General features: G+C 44.8%; 1 protein-coding gene across 3 annotated transcripts in view; it reads left to right on the top strand.

Moving 5' to 3' along the window:
* Positions 1–8,129: 8,129 nt before the first annotated feature.
* AHCYL2 (adenosylhomocysteinase like 2) overlaps positions 8,130–23,205 on the top strand; it is a 210,643-nt gene continuing 195,567 nt past the window's right edge. For 2 of the 3 annotated variants that reach the window (XM_050782525.1, XM_050782524.1), the window contains exon 1: positions 8,589–9,012. In XM_050782525.1, the coding sequence (XP_050638482.1) occupies positions 8,653–9,012 (360 nt within the window). In that variant the 5' untranslated portion in view covers positions 8,589–8,652. Of the gene's footprint in view, positions 8,438–8,588; positions 9,013–23,205 lie in introns of those variants that run through there. The other variant, XM_050782526.1, reaches the window with a different exon arrangement.

Genomic DNA, 23,205 nt, shown 5'->3' with positions numbered 1-23,205 from the left:
CTGATCACAAGATATTTGAGCACAGGCGTGCAGCTTCCCCTGGGGTGATGGTGTCTTGGAGTCGAAATGGGCAGGGCTCCTTGAGGCATTCCTGGACCCCATTTCTGGGGGCCTCTTTCTTCTGCTGGGGATGTCCATCAGGCCGGGCGCATTCTGATCCACAGCTTCCTCCCCTGGCCAGTCAGGGAAGCCTGTTAGCCCCATTTCCTCCAACAAGATAATGCGTAGAAGACTGGGATCTGGGGTGCAAGGGCTCAGGATTATGAGAAGAGATCTGTGGAGCAAAGGGGCTGGTGCCCACAGACTTGGCAGGTATTGTGGAGTACAGACCAGGCTTGTTTGGGGAGTACTCTTTTTTATTGTTGAAGTGGAGTCTCACTTTATCGCGCAGGTTGGAGTACAGTGGCACAATCTCAGCTCACTGTAATCTCCGCCTCCTGGGTTCAAGTGTTTCTCCTGTCTCAGCCTCCTGAGTAGCTGAGATTATAGATGTGCGCCACCATGCCCAGCTAATTTTTGTGGGTTTTGTGTGTTTTTTTATTTTATTATTTATTTATTTATTATTATTATTATTATTGAGAATGAGTCTTGCTCTGTCACCCAGGCTGGAGTGCAGTGGCGCGATCTTGGCTTGCTGAAACCTCTGCCTCCCTGGTTCAAGCAATTCTCCTGCTTCAGCCCCCCAGGTAGCTGGGATTACAGGCGTGCACCACCACACCCCGTTAGGTTTTGTATTTTTAGTAGATACAAGGTTTCTCCATGTTGGCCAGGCTGGTCTCGAACTCCTGACCTCAGGTGATATGCCTGCCTTGGCCTCCTAAAGTGCTGGGATTACAGGTGTGAGCCACTGCACCCAGCCTAATTTTTGTATTTTTAGTAGAGATGCGGTTTCACCATGTTGTCTAGACTGGTCTCGAACTCTTCACCTCACGTGATCCACCCACCTCGGTCTCTCAAAGTGCTGGGATTACAGGTGTGAGCCACTGCACCCAGCCAGGCGTACCCTTCGAATGCTGCTCATGTGATGAAGATACCGCATTTTGACCATGGCCAGATTCCAGGAGACGGGGAAAGGGAATACTAACTCATGGATTGTATTCTAGTCACTTTACACGTGTATTAATAATAGCTAACTCTTGGCTGGGCACAGTGGCTCACGCCTGAAATCCCAGCACTTTGGGAGGCCGAGACAGGAGGGCTGCTTGAGCCCAGAGTTTGAGACCAGCCTGGGCAACAAAGTGAGACCCCCATCTCTACAAAAAATTTAAAAATTAGTGGGGTGTGGTGGTGTGCCTGTAGTCCCAGCTCCTTGGGAGTCTGAGGTGGATCGCTTGAGCCCAGGAGCTGGAGGCTGCCGTGAGTTGTGATCGCATCACTCTACTCTAGCCTGGGCAACACAGCAAGACTGTGTCTCAGAAAAAAAAAAAAAAAAAAAAAAAAAAAAAGTCAACTCTTAGTAGATCCTTGCTGGGTACTTCTCTAAGCACTTTGTGTACATTAATTCATCAAATCTCACAGGTTCAGACCTGTGAGGCTCTGTTAACACCCCTCAAGATACGGAGGCACAGAGAGGTTTAGTAGCTTGCCCAAGACCACACAGTAAGTGGAAATGCTGGCATTTCGTTGGGCCCCCTGGCTCCAGTGGGCACTTAGCCATGGTGCTCCGCTATCTCTTGTTTAATTCAGAGAATAACAAACCAATCAAAGGAGCTCATTTTATGTGTTAGGTTGGTGCAAAAGTAACTGCAGTATTTTCTATTTTTATTTTATTTTAATTGAGACAGAGTTTTGCTCTTGTTGCCCAGGCTGGAGTGCAATGACGTGATCTCGGTTCACCGCAAGCTCCACCTCCAGGGTTCAAGTGATTCTCCTGCCTCAGCCTTTCGAGTAGCTGGGATTACAGGCATGTGCCACCACACTTGGCTAATTTTGTATTTTTAGTAGAGAGAGGAGTTCTCCATGTTGGTCAGGCTGGTCTCGAACTCCCGACCTCAGGTGATCCACCCACCTCGGCCTCCCAAAGTGCTGGGATTACAGGCGTGAGCCACCGCGCCTGGCCAGTTTTTGCCATTTTAATTGGAAAATATAAGCTCAGTGAAGCAAAATGACTTGCTTGCAACCTCACAGCTAGTGAGTGACAGACACTAGGTCCAGGCTCTTCCTGATTTCAGTGCCCAGAGTCTTTCCACTCTTAATCCTGCCTTTGATTTTTCTCTCTATCCAGGTTTCCCAGTTTGTGTTCCCTCTGGCCATGCCACATCCTCTTACACCTGCTCTTCTTGTTCATCCTGGCCGTTACTGCTTCCCTCAGCATTATTACAGCTATTTTTTAGCCTTTATCAACAACAGTATTTAAAATAATGAAAGTTATCAGTGCTGTTTAAGGATCTTTTCTGAAACAAGGGAGAGTGTTACAATATTCTTCTTTTCATCTCCAAAGACAGTTGACTACTAGTTTTCCTCCCTCCTTCTATCCTTTCTTTCTTTGGTGGGATTACTTGTGTAAAGGATGGGAGATGGGGTGAAAGGGGAGTTCAGTGTGGGCCTTAAAAGCTGAGAAATAGGCCAGGCACCGTGGTTCCCGTCTGTAATCCAGCATTTTGGGAGGCTGAGGCGAGAGAATCACTTGAGTCCAGGGGTTTGAGACCAGGCTGGCCAACATGGTGAAACTGTGTCTCTACAAAAAATAAATTAGCCAGACGTGGCGGTGCGTGCCTATAGTCCCAGCTACTCGGGAGGCTGAGGTAGGAGGACTGCTTGAGCCTGTGAGGGTCCAGGCTGGCCGAGAACATACCACTGCGCTCCAGCCTGGGTGCTGTACTACAGCACCACCCTATCTCCAAAGAAAAAAAAAAACTTGAGAAATGTGACCTTTGTGCAGAGACTCTGTGACCACTAGGGGGCAATGTGAGCCCACCTTTGTGAATGCAGATGTCCAGCACCATGGACACTCCCACAACCAAGAAATCTTCCAGTAGTATCCCTATGGGAGCACGAGATCTCAGGACTGACTGAACAACAGTAACCACCCTTCTACCAAAAGCTCCTGAATGAGATCCCCAAAGAAATCCCTCAGGATCCAAGGGGAGCCTGGTTTGGGGGACTCCCAGTTTGGGGGACTCCCAGTTTGGGGGACTCCCTGCTAAGCTGTCACCCTGAGAACAGAGCTCTCCATGCATGCCCCTCATCACAGGCTCTGCCCTTAGCTGCCTCACTGGGCCTCTTACCATTCTTTCAAATTCAGCTGGCTTTACCTCTGTTGGTTCCAGCTTCCTTAAAAGCAGTCTGTCCACTGCCCCTCTTTGTTCCTCTGTCTGCTTTTTTTTTTTTTTTTTTTTTTTTTTTTGAGACAGGGTCTCACTCTGTTGCCCAGGCTGGAGTGCAGTGATGCAAGATGCAATCTCGGCTCAACTTCCTGGGCTCAGGCAATGCTCCTGCCTCAGCGTCCCGAGGAGCTGGGACTACAGGTGCACATCACCATGCCAGGCTAGTTTTATTTTTTGTAGAGATGGGGTCTCACTATGTTGTCCAGGCTGGTCTCAAACTTGGTCTCTGCCCAAGCGATCCTCCTGCCTTGGCCTCCCAAGGTGCTGAAATTGCAGGCATCAGCCACCATGTTCAGCCTCTGCCTGCTTTTTTATTTTTATTTTTAGAGACAGATCTTGCTCTGCTGCCCAGGTTGGAGTGCAGTGGTGCAATCATAGCTCACTACAGCCTCAAACTCCTGGGCTCAAAGGATGCTCCAGCCTCAGCCTCCCAAGTAGCTACAACTACAGGCATGTACCATCATGCTAGACACATTTTATTAAAAACAAATTGTTTTTAGAGACAGGGTCTGGCCATGTTGCCTATGCTGGTCTTGAACTCCTGGCATCAAAGTCATCCTTTTGCCTTGGGCTCCCAAAGTGTGGAGATTGTAGGCATGAGCCACTGTGCCCAGCCTACTTTTGTTATAAGAAATTGAAACGATATAGAAAAGTACAAAGAACAATCTAATAAACACTCGTATTCCCACCACTCAGAATTATCAACTTTTTATCATTTTATCATATTTGCTTCAGATCTTTTTTTTTTTTTAAAGAAAAGTATAACAGATTTAGCTAAAGTACCCTTTGACCAATACCCCATCCCACTCTCCCCACTGCTCAAAAGGAAAACAAGTCTTGGTGCAGTGGCTAGCACCTGTAATCACAGCACTTTGGGAGGCCGAGGTGGGTGAATTGCTTGAGGTCAGGGGTTTGAGACCAACCTGGCCAACATGGTGAAACCCCATCTCTCCCCAAAATACAAAAATTCGCTGGATGTGGTGGCCCACACCTGTAATCCCAGCTACTCAGGAGAATTGCTTGAGCCCAGGAGGCGGAGGTTGCAGTGAGCCGAGATCCCGCCATTGCACTCCAGCCCGGGCAACAGTGTGAGACTCTGTCTCAAAATAAAATAAAATAAAATAAAATAAAATAAAATAAAATAAAATAAAATAAAATAAAATAAAACAAAACACGAAAAAACAGGCTGGGCACAGTGGCTCATGCCTGTAATCCTAGCACTTTGGGAGGCTGAGGCAGGCGGATGGCCTGAGCTCAGAAGTTTGAGACCAGCCTGGGCAACATGGTAAAACTCCATCTCTAGTAAAATACAAAAATAGCTGGGTATGGTGGCGGGTGCCTTTGGTCCCAGCTACTTGGGAGGCTGAGGTAGGAGAATTCCTTGAACCCAGGAGGCAGAGGTTGCAGTGAGCTGAGATTGTGCCACTACACTCCAGCCTGAGCAACAAAAGTGAAACTCCATCTCCAAAAAAAAAAAAAAAAAAAAACCAACCAGAAGTTCGAGACCAGCCTGGGCAACATAGCAAGAGTCCTTCTCTACCAAAAACAATTTTTTTAAAAGTAGCCAGGTGTGGTGGTGCAAGCCTGTAGTTCCAGTTACTTGGGAGGCTGAGGTGGGAAGATTGCTTGAGCCCAGGAGGCAGAGGTTGCAGTCAACTATGATTATGCCACTGCACTCTGGCCTGGGCAGCAAAAGTGAGACTCTGCCTTGAAACAAAAAAACCAAAGTTTTCTAAGTTTTCTTCATATGTCTGGTGACTTTGGTTGTCTGTTCATACTTAAGAGTGTGACACTAAATGGTTCACGGAAGCTCTGTGAACATTAGTATGGTCTTCAGGGCAGGTGATCTGGCTGGCTTATTTCCTTTGGAAACTCTCAATGTTAGTATCTTTGTTTTCTCTCTTGGATTGGTCAGATACCTTAGAGAAATTCTTCTTTATTGGTTGGGCGTGGTGGCTTAGGCTTGTAATCCCAGCAGTTTGGGAGGCCGAGGAGGGTGGATCACGAGGTCAGGAGATCGAGACCATCCTGGCTAACATGGTGAAACTCTGTCTCTACTAAAAATACGAAAATTAGCCGGGCATGGTGGCGGGCGCCTGTAGTCCTAGCTACTCGGGAGGCTGAGGCAGGAGAATTGCTTGAACCTGGGAGGCAGAGGTTGCAGGGAGCCGAGATCATGCCACTGCACTCTAGCCTGAGTGATGGAGCGAGACTCCATCTCAAAAAAAAAAAAAAAAAAAAAAAGGAAATTCTTCTTTATACCAGTGTCCTGCATGGAAGTTACGTTCCTGCTTGCCAGCGTTCTGGAAGCTGAATGAGTCGGATGAAAGAAGACCTATAGTCCAAATATTTCATTAACTAGTTCATAAACTGGAGCTTAAGTGCTCTGTTTCTAGTATGCAATTTGATATTCAACTGTACCTGGTGTCCCTCAGCTACAAGGATGGCAGAAGCAGCAGGTATGTAGGGATGGAGTTGAGAACAGGTTGAAGAGTGTGTCCTGATAGTTGGCCCCAATCAGTCGTGGTGACTGGAATAAAACAGGGTATCAGTTTCATTCCAGTGTTCTAACTCCTTATATTTTATAACCACATCACACTGAAGAATTAATTCATCCCCTCAGTAATCAATTCTAGTGGCAGGTAGGCAGCTGCTGTCTATGAGCTCCAACACATGCCAGGTGGCTGTACCGCAGCTCCCTTGAGCATTAGGGGGAAGAATGAAATCAGTTACAGAGCTGCTAATCTCTGCCCCGACAGCTGGAGGATGAAGCTCTGGGCTGGTTTCTTTTTAACAGGAAGGAAATTCTGAAAGCCAGAATGTGAAGAAAAAGCTTAAGAATCTCTTGTGTCTTGTGAGCTCTGTGGAAATGGCAGTGCTCAGACGCCTTCCAACACATAGTGTGAGGCACAAATTTGGAGATCAGGAAATGAGAGCCTCCATTCAAGGCAGGACAGCTTCACAGAGTGAACAGATTTCCAAAATAGTAGCACAGGAAAGAAGAAGATCGAGGCAGGTGATTTCTCCCTCCTCCTTCTTTTTTTTCTTTTTTTTTCTTTTTTTGAGACAGAGTCTCACTCTGTTCCCCAGGCTGGAGTATAGTGGTGTAATCTTGGCTTACTGCAACCTCCACCTCCTGGGTTCAAACGATTCTCCTGCCTCAGCCTCCTGAGTAGCTGGAACTACAGGCAGAAGCCACCATGCCGGGCTAATTTCTGTATTTTTATTAGAGATGGGGTTTCACCATGTTGGCCAGGTTGGTCTTGAACTCCTGACCTCAAGTCATCCACCCGCCTCGGCCTCCCAAAGTGTTGGGATTACAGGTGTGAGCCACCATGCCCGGCCTCCTTCCTTCTCCTTGTCAAGCAAAACATAGTGACACCAAAGACTAGATGTCTAAAGAGTAGCTGTCCAGTGGCTGCCTGGGTTGTTAGGGCTGTAAGTCTCTGAAACAGCTGTAAACTGTATGAACACCTTTGCTCCTGTTTCTCTGAGAATAGAGAAGAAACTCCCCTCCATAAGTTGTCGCGAGTCAACTGCATTTTCTTTTTATAAAGTTTTCTTTACATAAAATCTTATGGAACGTGTAATTTTGTCTCTTGCTTCTTAGCTTAATATTTTTGTCATAAACATTTATTCTGAAAGCCAGACTGCCTTGATCTTCTTTCCTGTGCTATTACGATTTTAGAAATCTTCACTTTGTGAAGTTGTCCTGCCTTGGAGTCTCTCATTTCCTGATCACCAAATTTGTGCCTCACACTATGTGTCGGAAGGCGTCTTAGCACGGCCATTTCTATAGAGTCACAAGTGTACCAGACACAAGAGCTTCTTAGCTTTCTCTTCACATTTTGGCTTTCAGAGTAAAGAATGATAAAGGGAAACCCTTATTATTAAAAATGTATTGGCAAACAATTTTCTTTCTTTCTTCCTTTTCTTTTTCTGGGACAGCGTCTTACTCTTGCCCAGGCTAGAGTGCCATGGCATGGTCTTGGCTCACTGCAGCCTTTGCCACCCAGGTTCAAGCGATTCTCCTGTCTCAGCCTGCCAAGCAGCTGGGATTTCAAGTGCCCGCCACCACGCCTGGCTAATTTCTGTGTTTTTAGTAGAGACGGGGTTTCACCATGTTGGCCAGGCTGGTCTTGAACTCCTGACCTCAAGTGATCTGCCGGCCTTGGCCTCCCAAAGTGCTGGGATTACAGACGTCAACCACTATGCCCAGCCGGCAAACAATTTTCAAAGGCTGTAACAATTTCTCTATTTGTTGGACATTAGTTTAAGATAGCTTTTTGTTATTAAAAAGGACGCCGCCGTGCATGTCTTTGTGCTTACATCCTCTAAATGTAAAATTTAAAAATAATACATCAAAGTACAAAGTAAAAATCACCTTAAATCCCATCACTTAGGAAATTAACTATTCATATTCCTCTATGCTGATATATGTATCTGAATTTCAGATCATTGCCCTAGTAGAATTATAGGTCAAACGATTTGGCCTCGTTTAAGGCAACGTGTAATACCTCAGCCTTGAATTTTGATCTAGTGATACCTAACTTCTTTGGGGAATGATCTTAGCTTCTAAACCCAGAATGTGCCAGAAAGCGCCACAGCAAGCAAGGTCCTACTTTATGCCTTCTAAAAACAAAGCCACTAAAGTTTGGAAGGGTGTTGGATTCTCTATTTCACAAAGAAAAATCAAGCCACTTCCATCCTGGAGCCGCCACTTCTCCTTTAAATGCCCACCCACGTGATCGCAGACGTGCACACGCGGAGGAACTTCACGCTGTCAGGGCAACGAGCCATTCCTCTCCCACTTCGCCTCCCCTAAGGCTTCTTGGCATTCCCTCCCCGGAAGTCACAACTCCTCTGGAGACTTTCTCTTCCTCATCCCCTCCGTCGAGTCACCTATCCTCACTCCTTTCTGTTAGTTGCCGGCCCTAGCGCTCCCGCTCCTCGCCCGAATCCCACTTTCCAGAGAAAAGGCTGAAAGGGACTACAACTCCCAGGGGGCGCTGCGGGCCCCCCCCCCCCCCCCCCGGGGCGCGCACTGTAGGTCGGGGCCTGAGGTCCCACGGTCTTCTCGCCGCGTGCAGCCGGGAGCAAACGCACTACAGGTTCCGTGGCGCCTCGCGCGAGGCCAGACTGGGCCGGGGTGGGGCGGGGCGGGGCTGGAGGGGCCGGGGCTGGCGGGCGGAGGAAGGGGGTGGGAGCGGAGGCGATGGAGGGGAGGAGTGGGGGTATGGGGGAGGGAAGAGGAAGGGAGGCGGGAGGCGGGGCCGACCAAGAGCTGGGGCTGGAGTCTGAGCCGGCGGTTGCAGCGGAGGCGGTGATGTCGGTGCAGGTGGTGTCTGCGGCTGCCGCCAAGGTGCCTGAGGTGGAGCTGAAGGACCTGAGCCCCTCCGAGGCGGAGTCGCAACTAGGACTGAGCACGGCCGCCGTGGGCGCCATGACCCCCCCGGCGGGCGGTGGAGACCCTGAGGCTCCAGCTCCCGCCGCGGAGCGGCCCCCGGCCCCTGGCCCGGGCTCTGGGCCCGCCGCCGCTCTCAGCCCCGCCGCCGGGAAGGTGCCTCAGGCGTCGGCCATGAAGCGGAGCGACCCACATCACCAGCACCAGCGGCACCGCGACGGCGGCGAGGCCCTGGTCAGCCCCGACGGCACCGTCACCGAGGCGCCGCGCACAGTCAAGAAGGTACTGGGGCCGGGCTACCTCTCTAGGAGAGGAAGGGAGGGGAGGGGAACTGCAGATCCTCTTGGCACGGCGGCACCACCCTCCACACCCTCCTTTCTGATCGCAGGACCAGAGATACCCCTTGTCCCCTCAAACCCACTCTCTCAGAGATGCCCCCCAGCCGGCCCGTAGTGCTGGGAGCGGAGACTCCAGGAGGCACGGCCGTACTTCGCTCTGAATAACATGGAGGTAGCGCTCTCCCCTACTACTTGGAATAGGCAGCGGGAGGAGAGACGTCTAATAGTACGTCCCGCGCCCCCAACACGCTCCCGGGTGTGATTTTCCAACCTGTCGTGGAGGAGACCTCGATAGTATAGAAAAACCTTACGGCTCACGGGAGTTCACCCAGCAATAAGGATGAAAAGATAATACTTGGAGAACGAGTAAGGTGTAGTCACCTTGCATAGAAATCGTCAGAGTTGTCTGGTTTCCGTACAATTGATGACTTTCCGCCTTTCTGTGGCCAACCGTGTCCATACAGCAACACGACGCTGTGCGCTTCATTTCCAGCGACTGCAATATTCTCTCTTCCCTGAATATGTAAAAGCGTAATGAAGAGATTCTCCTCACTCTTTCATCTTAAGAGCTTTGTCCTCCCTGCTCAGTATAGTTGGTCACCAGGATTATTAGGCTGTGTATGAAGAGAATGAATGTCTTATTGGTTCCTTTATTATAATCTGAAAATGATAGGAAGAAATGCTGCTACTTTTGGGAAAGACGATCTTTGTGGGGTTTTCGGTCTTAGGCGTCAGCAGCTTCTTTCAGACAGTTTTGAGAAGGTCTCAGAATACCAAGAAGTAACTGCCTAGATGGATGATAGCCCGGTATTACCGTACATTGTCTATCCATACTTGTCATTCTCTCTCAAAGCTTCTCTCTCTTTCTCTCTTAAAGCTAAATCAGCACAGAAAAACAGGGCAAGTATTGGAAAAGACAGAAGTGTGGATCGTATAAAAAGGACTTACAGCTCCAATTTCCTAGACACAGTATGGACACAGGGATTAATTTTTTTTTTAATTGTTGTGAGTCGTTTTTAATTGCTTTATCAGAACAGCAACAAAGAGACGGGAAGTGTGCATTGGGTTTTACTGTGTGGGACTCAGCTGAATTGGAATCTCGGATCCACCATAACTTTTTCTTGTCATAGTCTCATGATTAAGGTATAGCAGATAATCCTTTCATCCTAACTATAGAAATTTAGATGATAAGTCAGAGGCAAGACTGAAGGAATTTCTATAATGCTTTAGACAATGTCTTTGTCGTTTGCAGTATGAAACTCCTCTGGGAAGAGTTACAGTAGAAAGAGGCAGCATCCTGCAGAAATGAGTTTAAAGAAAAAAAGTAAAGTAAAAAAGAGAGGCAGCAGCAGCACCAGTGCTAGGAGTACCTAGATATGAGTCTGGAAATCCAAAACATACTTCTGACTTGTTGTGATACTTTGTAACTTTGGTCAAGTCATTTTCTTGTGATTAAGACTGTTTATGTTTAAAATTTGTAATTTGGTTAGATCTCTTTAGGCTAAAAGTGTTTAACAAATTGCTTTTAGAGCATGAGGTTTACAGTCAGGCAGACCTGGATTTGAAGCCGAGTACCCCCATTACTACCTTTTAGGTAATTTTCAAATTACACAAATCGGTTTCCTCTTCTATAAAATGAAAGTACTAAGTATGATTGAGGATTAGAAATATTTGTAAAAGGTTTAGCATTGAGCTTGGCACATAGTCTTAAATGATATTATTAGTGCTTTTATTATGAATAATTGATTTTATTTTATTTCTCCCATCATGGCTTAAGTGCAAGCCACCAGGACCGCCTCTGAAAGGTTCACACAGTTCAATATATTCTATATAAAGAAGTTAAAAAATCATGGCTCACATCTGTAATCCCAGCACTTTGGGAGACCAAGGCTGGCGGATTGCTTGAGCCCAGGAGTTGGAGACCAGGCAACATGGTGAAAACTTATCCCTCCAAACAGAAAAAAAAAAACCCAAAAAATACAGAGCTGGGCGTGGTGGTGTGTGCCTATAGTCCCAGCTATTCAGGGGGCTGGGGTGGCAAAAACAAAAAATAAAAAACAAAACAAAAACGGTTCGAGACCAGCCTGGCCAACATGGTGAAACCCCGTCTCTACTAAAAATACAAAACTAAGCCAGGCATGGTGGCAGGCACCTGTAATCCCAGTTACTCGGGAGGCTGAGGCAGGAGAATTGCTTGAGCCCAGGAGGTGGAGGTTGCAGTGAACTGAGATCACGCCACTGTACTCCAGCCTCACCGACAGAGTGAGACTCTGTCTCAAAAACAAAAAATAAAAAACAAAAAAAAAACAGGAGGCTGGGTTGGGAGGATCACCTGAGCCCAGGAAGTTGAGGCTGCAATAAGCACTCTAGCCTGGGTGCTGGAGTGAGACCTTGTCTCAGAAAAAAAAAAAAGAAAAGTTAAAAAATCAAAGACCAGCATACTGGAGTCTGTTTTTCTTAATTCTAGATGTGCTTCTTGACAATTTTCCTTGTCGTTGAACCATCTTCCTGTTTTTTCAGCATCAAATCTATGTTCCATGATTCTAGATTTTACTCAGCAGCCTCAAGGCTATTGGAAGGCAGGGCTGAGCTTGCCTTACAATGTTAATTGCACCAAAAAAACAACTTCTCTGCTGAAAGTTAAGCAGGTGAAGCTCTGGGCAAGGATACAGCTGGGTGATGAAATTTAGGGCATTGCTGAGCTGCTTTTCAGGTGCCCAATCTTTAACCTTGTTATTGAATTGGCTAAATCAAAATAAGTGCCCAAGACTGCCCTTCTTTCCCTACGTTGAAAGTCATCTCACGAAGGGACTGCAGTGTGACATTTTGATTTGTTGGGTCTTTGTTGATTCTTAGATTGTCTATGTAAATAACCACTCTGACCTTGACTCCTCGCTGTTTTTCTTACAGCATACGAAGGGACTGAGGATACTAGTACTGAAATAGCTGCCTTTGGCTGTGGAGCTGGTGACTGTTGCATTTGTTTTGTAACTGTCATGTACAAACATTTATTTTAAGTCACATTTCCGTAGATGATTTCCCTTACTTCATTCGCGTATCATCAGTTTTCTTAGTTTTGTTACTCTGCTCAGCCACACAAGGGAAATAAACTTTTTACAAGAGCCAGAATTCCCAAGTGAAGTAGTTAATAAGAAGGAACATATGGTGTGCAGTTTACTCAGTCACATCTTATCTCTGGCACCTGCCTCCATCCTGTAACTTGTGGTACTCTGGGGGCCAGATCATGTCATTTGGCTATGATATATTTAAATATAATGTCCTTTTTCATAAACTGACATCAAGTAAACCCAGCAAGCCAAAAATCTCTGTAAGAAGTAATTTGGGAAATGGGAAGATAAGTTTCACGGGAATGAGGTAGTAGTAGTTGAAAGGGATTTCTTCCTTGTGTTTTTGAAAATGAGTGATAGGAGTGTTGGAGCACAGCAGGGAAAACAAGGCAGGAGAGGATTTATTTCAGAAATATTAAAACTTTCTGACAATAAGGCTGCAAGTCCAAGAACCTCAACTAGATTGTGCTTACATCAGTATCAGTAATGACCATGTTCAAACAGACTCTTTATTGCTTTTGGCAAACGTATCCACCTTCCACTGGCTTTGTTGCTGTCAGGAGAGAATGAGTTGAGCCATGTTAGCACTTCTTGTCCTGAATTGTTTAAGCTCTTGATTTGGTTAATTATAGAGTACAAAAATGGAATGTTTTGGATAAAGACATGGGTATCTGGGAACGTGGGAGCAGTATGACTCCTTTTGCCTGTTACAAAAGTACTGCTTTGAAAAGTGTTCAGTAAGGCAATTGACAGTTGGGCTGTAATAACAGTTACCAATAATTAGCCTTTTTTTTTTTTTTTTTTTTTTTTTTTTTTTTGAGACAGAGTTTCACTCTTGGTGCCCAGGCTGGAGTGCAATGGCGTGATCTCAGCTCACCGCAACCTCCGCCTCCCAGGTTCAAGCGATTCTCCCACCTCAGCCTCCCAAGTAGCTAGGATTACAGGCATGTACCACCATGCCTGGCTGATTTTCTGTTTTCAGTAGAGATGAAGTTTCTCCATGTTGGTCAGGCTGCTTTCAAACTCCCGACCTCAGGTGACCTGCCCGCCTTGGCTTCCCAAAGTGCTGGGATTACAGATGTGAGCCTTTAGCCTTTTATGTGCCTGGAGTTGTCATAGGGGTTCTGTAATCCTCACAACAATACTATGAGATATGGGTGGCATTATCTCCATTTTACAGATGCAGAAATGAGATCCTGGGAGGTTAAGTGCCTGGCCCAAGGTTATATATCTAGAAACCCAGGGCTGTCCGTTTCCAAAGCCCATGTCCTTTTCTTTATGCCACACTGATTCTGACTTCTTATATGCTGAGTTCTTGCTTTCTTCCAGAGGTCTTTTAGAATACTAAGTGAACTCTAAGGCGTGTCTGTCTGGCTAAGGCTTAGGTCATCCCAAGACCAGAGTAGGGCAGGTCTGAGTCAGAGCTTTAGGAAGAGGATGGTACAAATGTAGAACTTGTACATTTTTGTACAAATGTAGAACCTGAAAGAATTGTAAATTTAGAAGAGGAGAATAAAAACATCTTATACAGAAAAGCATTTCAAGATCAGTAATGCAGCTTTACACTAGTAATTTACTGATAATCTGAGAAATTTATCCATATTTTTAAAGTTATAAATAAATCTGGAGTACCTGCAGAGTATACCCTTTCTTCCTGTTCAGCTAACACTTCTTCCCTATTCTTTAAGCCTCACCATCTCTCTGAGTCAATCTTTGATGAGAGCTTTTGAAAATTACAAAGGGAAGAATATTCCTACTGTATACCAGGCATTGTACTTAGATCTTTACATATGCTGTTTTATGTAATTCTTTTAAGAGGTCTTGAAGATAGCTAGTGTTCTTCTTGTTTTATTGAAGAAACTGAGGGTTGAAGAGATTAAGGAATTTGTCTCAAGGTTACACAGTAATGTGATGGAGCTAACAGAGCCCTAAACTGTTGTTTTCCAATTCAAATAGTACTCTGTTCGAAACTCAGGATGAACCTTCTAAGTCCTTTTTTTTTTTTTTTTTTTTTTTTTGAGATGGAGTCTTGCTTTGTCACCCAGGCTGGAGTGCAGTGGTACAGTCTTGGCTCACTGCAAATTCTGCCTCCCGGGTTCAAGTAATTCTTCTGCCTCAGTCTCCCAAGTAGCTGGGACTACAGGTGCACGCTACCACACCTGGCTAATTTTTGTATTTTTAGTAGAGACAAGGTTTCACCATATTGTCCAGGCTGGTCGCAAACTTCTGACCTCGTGATCCGCCCGCCTCGGCCTCCCAAAGTGCTGGGATAACAGGTGTGAGTCACTGCACCTGGCCCTAAATCTTAATCTGTATTTTTTGGGTAGATTTTTTTTTGGTATTTACAGCTTCTTTTTATTTATTGCGTGGTTGAAGGTCTTACCATATGTTTTTGTGAGCATTTATTAATTTTCTGAGAAAGCAGCCTGAGGCAGGCAGATCATGAGGTCAAGAGATCAAGACCATCCTGGCCAGTGTCTCTACTAAAAATACAAAAAATTAGCTGGGCAGGTGCGCTCCTGTAGTCCCAGCTACTCAGGAGGCTGAGGCAGGAGAATCTCTTGAATGTGGAAAGTGGATGTTGCAGTGAGCCGAGATCATGCATCTGCACTCCAGCCTGGCGACAGAATGAGACTCTGTCTCAAAAAAAAAAAAAAAAAAACTGCTTTAGAAGCTGAAGTTGCAGTTGTGTGTTTGACGTCTTGAGGAAGACGATTACTACTACCACTACTACTACTTACATTCTCAGTGTTCAGTTACTTGAAGAAATGGATGGTTCATTAAAAAGGGAGAGTGAGTTTATTATATCATTTCCTTGAAAATGATTCCCTCCCCCACAATGAGGAAAAAGTTTATTGTAATCTTTATTCAGACCCTTTGTCAAGTTTATAAAGAATATGCAGTTTCTTTCATGGTGGTTTTTGTTTAAATAATTCAGAGAGGTACAACTGAGGCAGATGGGAAGAGAACAATCTTGGCAGTTGCCCTGATCTACTGCCCTGCTGTCATGTTCAGGTGGTAGACACAATTAGAGGAGCTAAAATTCTATTCACCCAACAAGAGGTTTAGTAAGCATGATCAGGTTTCTGTGGAATTTGTGGGAGCTTTTTATAGTCTGAATGACCTATGGCCTGCGATTTGGTGAGAGCCTAGCAGAAAGCAGCAGTGAATTGACGTTTCTTCCATAACAGTTCCCAAGTCTAAAATTACTTTGATTAAATTAGATGATTATTTGTGTGGGTGTCAGTCTCCCTTTTCCCCAGCTATATCGTGCAACAGTTCAGTTAGCTATTTCCCTCTTGGACACTTGCACTAATAGCTGGTGATTTTCTTTTCTTTCTTTTCAAGGGTCTATCAGTAGAAATCTATTGGTTTGTGGCACCTAGTTCTTAGCTTAGAACCTATATAAAGGAAAGGTATTTGGCCCAGGCGCGGTGGCTCATCCCTGTAATCCCAGCACTTTGGGAGGCCAAGGTGGGCGGATCACAAGGTCAGGAGATTGAGACCATCCTGGCTAACATGGTGAAACCCCGTCTCTACTAAAAAAATACAAAAAAAAAAAAAAAAAAATTAGCCCAGCTTGATGGTGGGCGCCTATAGTCCCAGCTACTCAGGAGGCTGAGGCAGGAGAATGGCGTGAACCCAGGAGGCGGAGCTTGCAGTGAGCTGAGATCGCACCACTGCACTCCAGCCTGGGTGACAGAGCAAGACTCTGTCTCAAAAAAAAAAAAAAAAAAAAAAAAAAAAAAAAAAAAAAATTAAATAAATAAAAGGAAGGGTATTTGAACTGCTGATTGAGTTTCTCTGAGTATGGGGCTTTAGCCTTTCCTAATGTTGCAAACCTGAGGCTAAAACTGGCTTCGTCTTCCCTACACACACTTACCTTCTACAGTGCTCCAAGGTGAAACTTTATCTATTGGCTGCCTTTTCTTGGAAACTCTTCTTTTGGCTTCAATGGCACTTGTAATCGCTACCATTTACTGAATACTCTGTGTCAGGAATCTCTCTCTTCGCATTTAATCCTCATGACAACTTTATCAGATGAGTAGTACTATCTTTATATTATAGATAAGAGAATATAGGCTCAAAGAGAGTAATTAATTTGCCCAAGGCTTTGTCGATGAAATGCTGGCCATAGCAATATTGGGCAGCTTTACCTCCATGCCAACACCCCTGCTGCTCTGACCAAACTCCCACTGAAGTCTGCTTAAGCTGCTGCTAAGACCACTTTGGATCTCACGATCTACCCTCTTTCGAGGGGAGGCCTAAACAGCATGCCTCACATCCCTGTTTGTTTAGTCATTACCTGCCATTCGCCATCCTTTATCTTCCTAATACTAATTCCTTTACCATTCTTTTCATCCTCTCAGCTAATTCAATCCCTCAGGCTGTTCCACCATGTTCTTTACAATATCCCCCTCCTTTATCAGCAAATTCACATTTAGTATCAGTCTCTAGCAGCAAGATCAAGTTACAAGGGCAACAGTGACAAGTGTTAGCACTTAGTATCCAGAACTGTAATGGTACAAACCAAGCTGCAGCATCTCCTGCTTGGCATTAGTAATCACATCTTTGCCAACCTAGTTCTGTAATTTTGAGTAGTGTTTTAGCTGTGTAGCGCTGAAGTTCTTCACTGAAAATTTACAGACCTCCTTTCTGTAAATTCTTTTTCTGTTTAATTCAGCCAGAGTTGACTTCTGCTGCTTGTAGAACTCGGAGTGATGTACAGATTGAACCTAACCATCTACCTTCTTAGTTGTTGGTACTCATGGAGCTGAGAGTTGCTAGAGAAAATCAGCAAATCAGACAGATCAGTATCACTAAAAATTTATAATCATCTGTTTCATATGCATAATCAGCATTACCTAGCAATGTTATACATTTCTCTAGTTCACTTTCCAGCTCACTGCAAATTATTTCTTCATATTGTCTCTCTTTCTTTCTTCTTTTTTACTGAGACAGGGTCTCCCTCTCTCACTCAGGCTGGAGTGCAGTGGTACAGTTATAGCTCACTGTAGCCTCAAATTCCCTGGTTCAAGCAATCCTCCTGTCTCAGCCTCTTGAGTAGCCGGAACTACAGGTGTGCTACCACGCCTGGCTAATTTTTAATTTTTTTGTAGAGACGATATCTTGCCATGTTGCTGGTCTCCAATTCCCAGGCTCAAGTGATCCTCTTGTCTCACCCTTCCAAAGTGCTGGGATAATAGGCATTAGCCGCTGCGCCTGGCCTACTGTCTCTATTTCTTTTTCTTTTTTTTTGAGATGGAATCTTGCTCTGTCCCCAGGCTGGAATGCAGTGGCGCGATCTCCGCTCACTGCAACCTCTGCTCCCAGGTTCAAGCAATTCTCCTGCCTCAGCCTCCTGAGTAGCTGGGACTACAGGCACTACCACGCCCAGCTAATTTTTGTATTTTTAGTAGAGACGAGGTTTCACCGTGTTCGCCAGGATGGTCTCAATCTTCTGACCTCGTGATCCGGCCGCGTCAGCCTCCCAGAGTGCTGAGATTACAGGCGTGAGCCACCGTGCCTGGCTCTTATTTCTAATCTCTCATATTTTCTTCTTTTTTAACCAGTCACAGGCTTTATGCTTCATTATAAAAACTGAAGCCACTGAATGGGAATTCCTTCATCCTTGTACTTCCCAAGTCTACAAACCTACCTGCATCTGGGACTCATCTTTTTCTCCTTCATTCTGTCAAGACCAGTCCCTTCACAGGTGCTGTAATCATTCCCTTTTCCCCCTCCCCCTCTTCCTCCTCCGTTCTTTTTCTTTTTTTCTTTCTTCTTTCTCTCTCTCTCTCTTTGTTTTCTTTCTTTTTTCTTCAAGAGATGAAGTCTGACTGTGTAACCCAGGCAGGAGTGCAGTGGTGTGGTCATAGCTCATTGCAGCCTCAATCTCCTGAGCTCAATAGGTCCTCCCTTCTCAGCCCCCTGAGTAGCTGGGACTACAGGTATGTGCCACCATACCTGGCTAATTTTTTAAAAGCTTTCTTGTAGTGATGAGGGTCTCTCTTTTTTTTTGCTTTCCCCAAGGCGGAGTCTTACTCTGTCACCCAGGCTGGACTGCAATGGCACTATCTCGGCTCACTGCAACCTCCGCCTCCCTGGGTTCAAGCAATTCTGCTGCCTCGGCCTCTCGAGTAGCTGGGATTACAGGCGTCTGCCACTGCGCGTGGCTAATTTTTATATTTTTAGTAGAGATGGGGTTTCACCATGTTGGCCAGGCTGGTCTGGAACTCCTGACCTTGTGATCCGCCCGCCTTGGCCTCCCAAAGTGCTGGGATTACAGGCATGAGCCCGCACCTGGCCAAGATGAGGTCTCTTGTTATGTTGCCTAGGCTGGTCTTGAACTCCCAGCCTCAAGTGATACTTCCTTGAAAGTACTGGGATTATAAGCGTGAGCCGCTGAACCCAGCCACATTTAAAAAACTTTTTGTAGAGATGGTGTCTCACTTTGTTGCTCAGGCTGGTCTGGAATTCTTGGCTTCAAGCCGTCCTTCTGCCTCACCCTCCCAAAGTGCTGGGATTGCAGGTGTGAGCCACTGTGCCTGGCCTCTCCTGTCTTAAAGAATTTCTTCGTTTGGTTTATTTCATCTTTCTACTAGGTCTTTTCCTTCAGAATTCACACTTGCCCTACTGTCTCCCATTTTGAAAACGCTGTCCTTTGACCTGCATATTTTCTATTGCTGTCATGTTTTTCTATTCTCTTTCACAGACCTGCTTCTTAAAGGAGTTTTCTGTACACACTATATATGCTTTTTCCCTCTCATGAACTCCTTAACCCACTCCTGCTATAGTAATCTGTTTAACCAAAACAGAACCCTCTTGCTAAAGTTGTTAATATCCATTAGATTGGGAAACATGGGGGTCTTTTTTTTCAGTCCTCATCTTCTTGGACCTCTTAGCAGCATTTGATATCGACTCTTTATGAAACACTCTTTTCCCTTGGCTTCTGTGACACTGCTCTTTACTAGCTTCCATCTTATTTCTCTAGCTGCTGCTTCTCATTCTTATTCTTTTTCTGTTTTTTTTTTGAGACGGGTCTCACTGTGTTGCTCAGGCTAGAGTGCAATAGTACGATCACTGTAAAGTTGAACTCCTGGGCTCAAGAGAGCCTGCCACCTCTGACCCTGAAGGGCTAGGATTACAGACATGTGCCACCTCATCCAGCCTACTTCTCATTCTTCTTCTTCTTCTTCTTCTTTTTGAGACGGGGTGTCACTCTGTCACCCAGGCTGGAGTGCAATGGTACCATCATGGCTCACTGCAGCCTCAACTTCCCAGGCTCAAGCAGTCCTCCCACCTCACCCTCTGGAGGAGCTGGGACTACAAGCACATGCCACCATGCCCAACTGATTTTTGTATTTTTTGTAGAGATGGGGTTTCGCCATATTGCCCAGGTGGGTCATGAACTCCTGGGCTCAAGTGATCTGTTCACCTCAGCCTTCCAAAGTGAGTTTTATAATAACTTGTACATGAATAAAAGTATACTGTCTATACATTGTTTTGCAGGTTCCTTTTTTACTCAATAGCATGTCTTAGAGCTCTTTCTGTACCAATACCTATAGATCTATCTCATATTTTTTAACTGTTCAATTAATTTCCTAAGTCTATATTGTTACTTCTTAAACCATTCTTCCATTGATGCACATTTACCTTAACTTGTTTTTTCTTTCTTTATACATGGTGCTGCAGTAACTATCCGTATGTATTTTTGTGTGTGTACATGTAGAAGTGTTTCTCTAGGATAGATATCTAAAATTTTAATTTTGGGATCAAAGATAGCCTTTTTTTGTTTGTTTTTTGAGACTCTGTCATGTAAGCTGGAGTGCAGTGGCACGATCTTAGCTCACTGCAACCTCTACTTCCTGGGCTCAAGCAATACTCCCATCTCAGCCTCCTGAGTTAGCTGGGACTACAGGCACACACCACCACGCCCAGCTAATTTTTTTTTTAATTTAAATTTTTATTATTTATTTATTTATTTATTTTTTTGAGACAGGCTCTTGTTCTGTCGCCCAGGCTGGAGTGCAGAGGCCTGATCTTGGCTAACTGCAACCTCTGTCTCCCAGGTTCAAGCAATTCTCCTTCCTCAGCCTCCCAAGTAGCTGGGATTACAGGCGTGCACCACCATGCCTGGCTAATTTTTGTATTTTTAGTAGAGACGGGGTTTCATCATGTTGGTCAGGCTGGTCTTGAACTCCTGACCTTGTGATCCACCCACCTCGACCTCCCAAAGTGCTGGGATTACAGGCGTGAGCCACCGCACCTGGCTAAATTTTTATTTTTTTTGAGACAGTCTTGCTCTGTTGCCCAGGCTGGAGTGCAGTGGTGCGCTCTCAGCTCACTGCAACCTCTGTCTTTCAGGTTCAAGCGATTCTCTTGCCTCAGCCTCCCGAGTAGCTGGGATTACAGGTGTGTGCTAATTTTTTTTTTTTTTTTTTTTTTTTTTGAGACGGAGTCTCGCTCTGTCGCCCAGGCTGGAGTGCAGTGGCCGGATCTCAGCTCACTGCAAGCTCCACCTCCCGGGTTTACGCCATTCTCCTGCTTCAGCCTCCCGAGTAGCTGGGACTACAGGCGCCCGTCACCTCGCCCGGCTAAGTTTTCGTATTTTTTAGTAGAGATGGGGTTTCACCGTGTCAGCCAGGATGGTCTCGATCTCCTGACCTCGTGATCCGCCCGTCTCGGCCTCCCAAAGTGCTGGGATTACAGGCTTGAGCCACCGTGCCCGGCCACTAATTTTTATATTTTTCATAGAAACGAGGTTTCACGGTGTTGCCCAGGATGGTCTTGAACTTCTGACCTCAAGTGATCCGCCTGCCTTGGCCTCCCAAAGTGCTGGGATTACAGGTGTGAGCCATTGTACCTGGGCTGGCTAAATTTTGTGTTTTTTGTAGAGATGGGGTTTTACCATGTTGCCCATGTGGGTCTCAAACTCCTAGGCTCAAGCAATCTGCCCGCCTCAGCCTCCCAAAGAGGCAGGAGCCACAGTGCTTGGCCATATTTTAAACTAAATGCAAAATGCCATGTTGTCTTTAAAAACGTAGTACCATTTTACATATCAGCTAACTATACACGAAACAGTCTTTCACCATACATTTACCAATACTGGTAAATTTTTTTTTTTTTTTTTTTTTACATCTTTGGGGGAAAGTCTTTTACTGGTCTTTTTATAATATCTGCATTCTTCTGACAGAATGAGGCTGAGAGTATTTTCATGCATATATTGGCAATTTATGTTCTTTTTCTTGTAATTCCCTGTTCATATTCATTAACAAATTATTTATTGATTGACTACTGTGTGCCAAGTGCTGGGGATACAGCAGTGAGCAAAACAGATAAAAATCTCTACCTTCATATTGCATTTTTTTTTCATGTTTGTTTTAGGAATTCTTTATATATTCTGGACATTAATTCTTTGTGTATATGTTGCAAGTATTTTTTCCTACTCCATTTCTTGTTTCTTGTAACATCGTTTATGATTTTCAAAGTTTGTATAAACTTGGACTTACTATTCTTTTTCCTTTTTGGCTTAAATATTTTGTGTCTTAGAATTGCCTTTCCAACCCCAAATTTATAAACATCTATATTTTCTTCATCTGTTTATATGGTTGTATTTATTATATTTTAGTCTTCATCTGGAATTTATTTTTGTTTGTAATGTAAAATAGGGACTATTTGTAATATAAGATAGCTCTATTTGTTTCCAAATAAAATATATTTTACCTTTTTCTGGTTTGTTCTCTGATTGTTTCTTTCTCTTTAACTTGTCCTTCTTAACTATTTTTTTTCTTAACTCTTAGTTTACATGTAGAAGAAACTTGTGATTGAAGACTGTGCCTATTTATTAACTCAAATATGACCCTAAAAATTAGTGTCCTGGTACTGCTGATTTAGTGTTTATGGTGAATTATTCATAGAAATACTTGCTATTTTAGCGAATTTTTCTTTTGTTTAGTTGATACAGATTAGTTTATGTTTTGACAGAAATTGGAGCCCCAATAATATCTCAGATACATATCCTATGCAGTGGTAGCTTACAGAGAAACTCATCTTCTGCGTTATACTAAATTAGAAAAATGTGTGGTCCTTTTCCAAAATGACACTTTATTATTATTATTATTATTATTATTATTTTGAGACAGAGTGTTGCTCTGTTGCCCAGGCTAGAGTGCAGTGGCACCAATGGGTCACTGCAACCTCCATCTCCCAGATTCAAGTGACCCCAATCTCCCAAATGACTGGGATTACAGGTGCCTGCCACCGTGCCCAGCTAATTTTTTTCGTAGTTTTTAGTAGAGACAGGGTTTCACCATCTTGACCAGGCTGGTCTCGAACTCCTGACCTCGTGATCCACCTGCCTCAGCCTCCCAAAGTGCTGGGATTACAGATGTGAGCCACTGCACCTGGCCAATTATTATTTTTTTAAGGCCTTGTCAGGAATTGAGTATGTGTGATGAGGCTGTAGGATGAAAAATTTTTGCCCTGGTTGGGTAGGTGTGGTCATCTATCTTTCCAAGTTGACATAAAGTGCGTTAGCTTAAAGAGGAAATTATTTTCCTAGAAGGCAAATAAAGATTCTTCTTCAACAAAACTTTATTTGATAACAGCTCGACTGAGTCTAGTCTTGGGTCACTGAGCTCAGGGAGTTAGAAATGGAATAGGAATTGTACTACATTAATTCATGTCTTTCATTTCTGTAAGGGAGAAAAGATGATTGGCCTAATGCTATTTTTTTTATGACCGATGCTGGACTGTATTAGAGAAGTAACTTGACTGCTTCTGGATATTTGCCTAATAATCTCCCTAATACATTGTGAGCTGCTTTTGTGAAAAAACCATTTAATTGTTGGGTGTCAAACACTGCTAAGTGCTAGAGTTATAAGTTAGCAAGATACCATTCTTGCCCTCCAGGAGAGGGTAGGGAATGTAGATACAGAAATAACTAAATACGCCGGGCGCGGTGGCTCAAGCCTGTAATCCCAGCACTTTGGGAGGCCGAGACGGGCGGATCACAAGGTCAGGAGATCGAGACCATCCTGGCTAACACGGTGAAACCCCGTCTCTAC

This window comes from Macaca thibetana, chromosome 3 (genome assembly GCF_024542745.1).
Source record: "Macaca thibetana thibetana isolate TM-01 chromosome 3, ASM2454274v1, whole genome shotgun sequence".
NCBI lineage: Eukaryota > Metazoa > Chordata > Mammalia > Primates > Cercopithecidae > Macaca > Macaca thibetana.
This window is presented reverse-complemented; position numbering and strand designations above follow the sequence as displayed.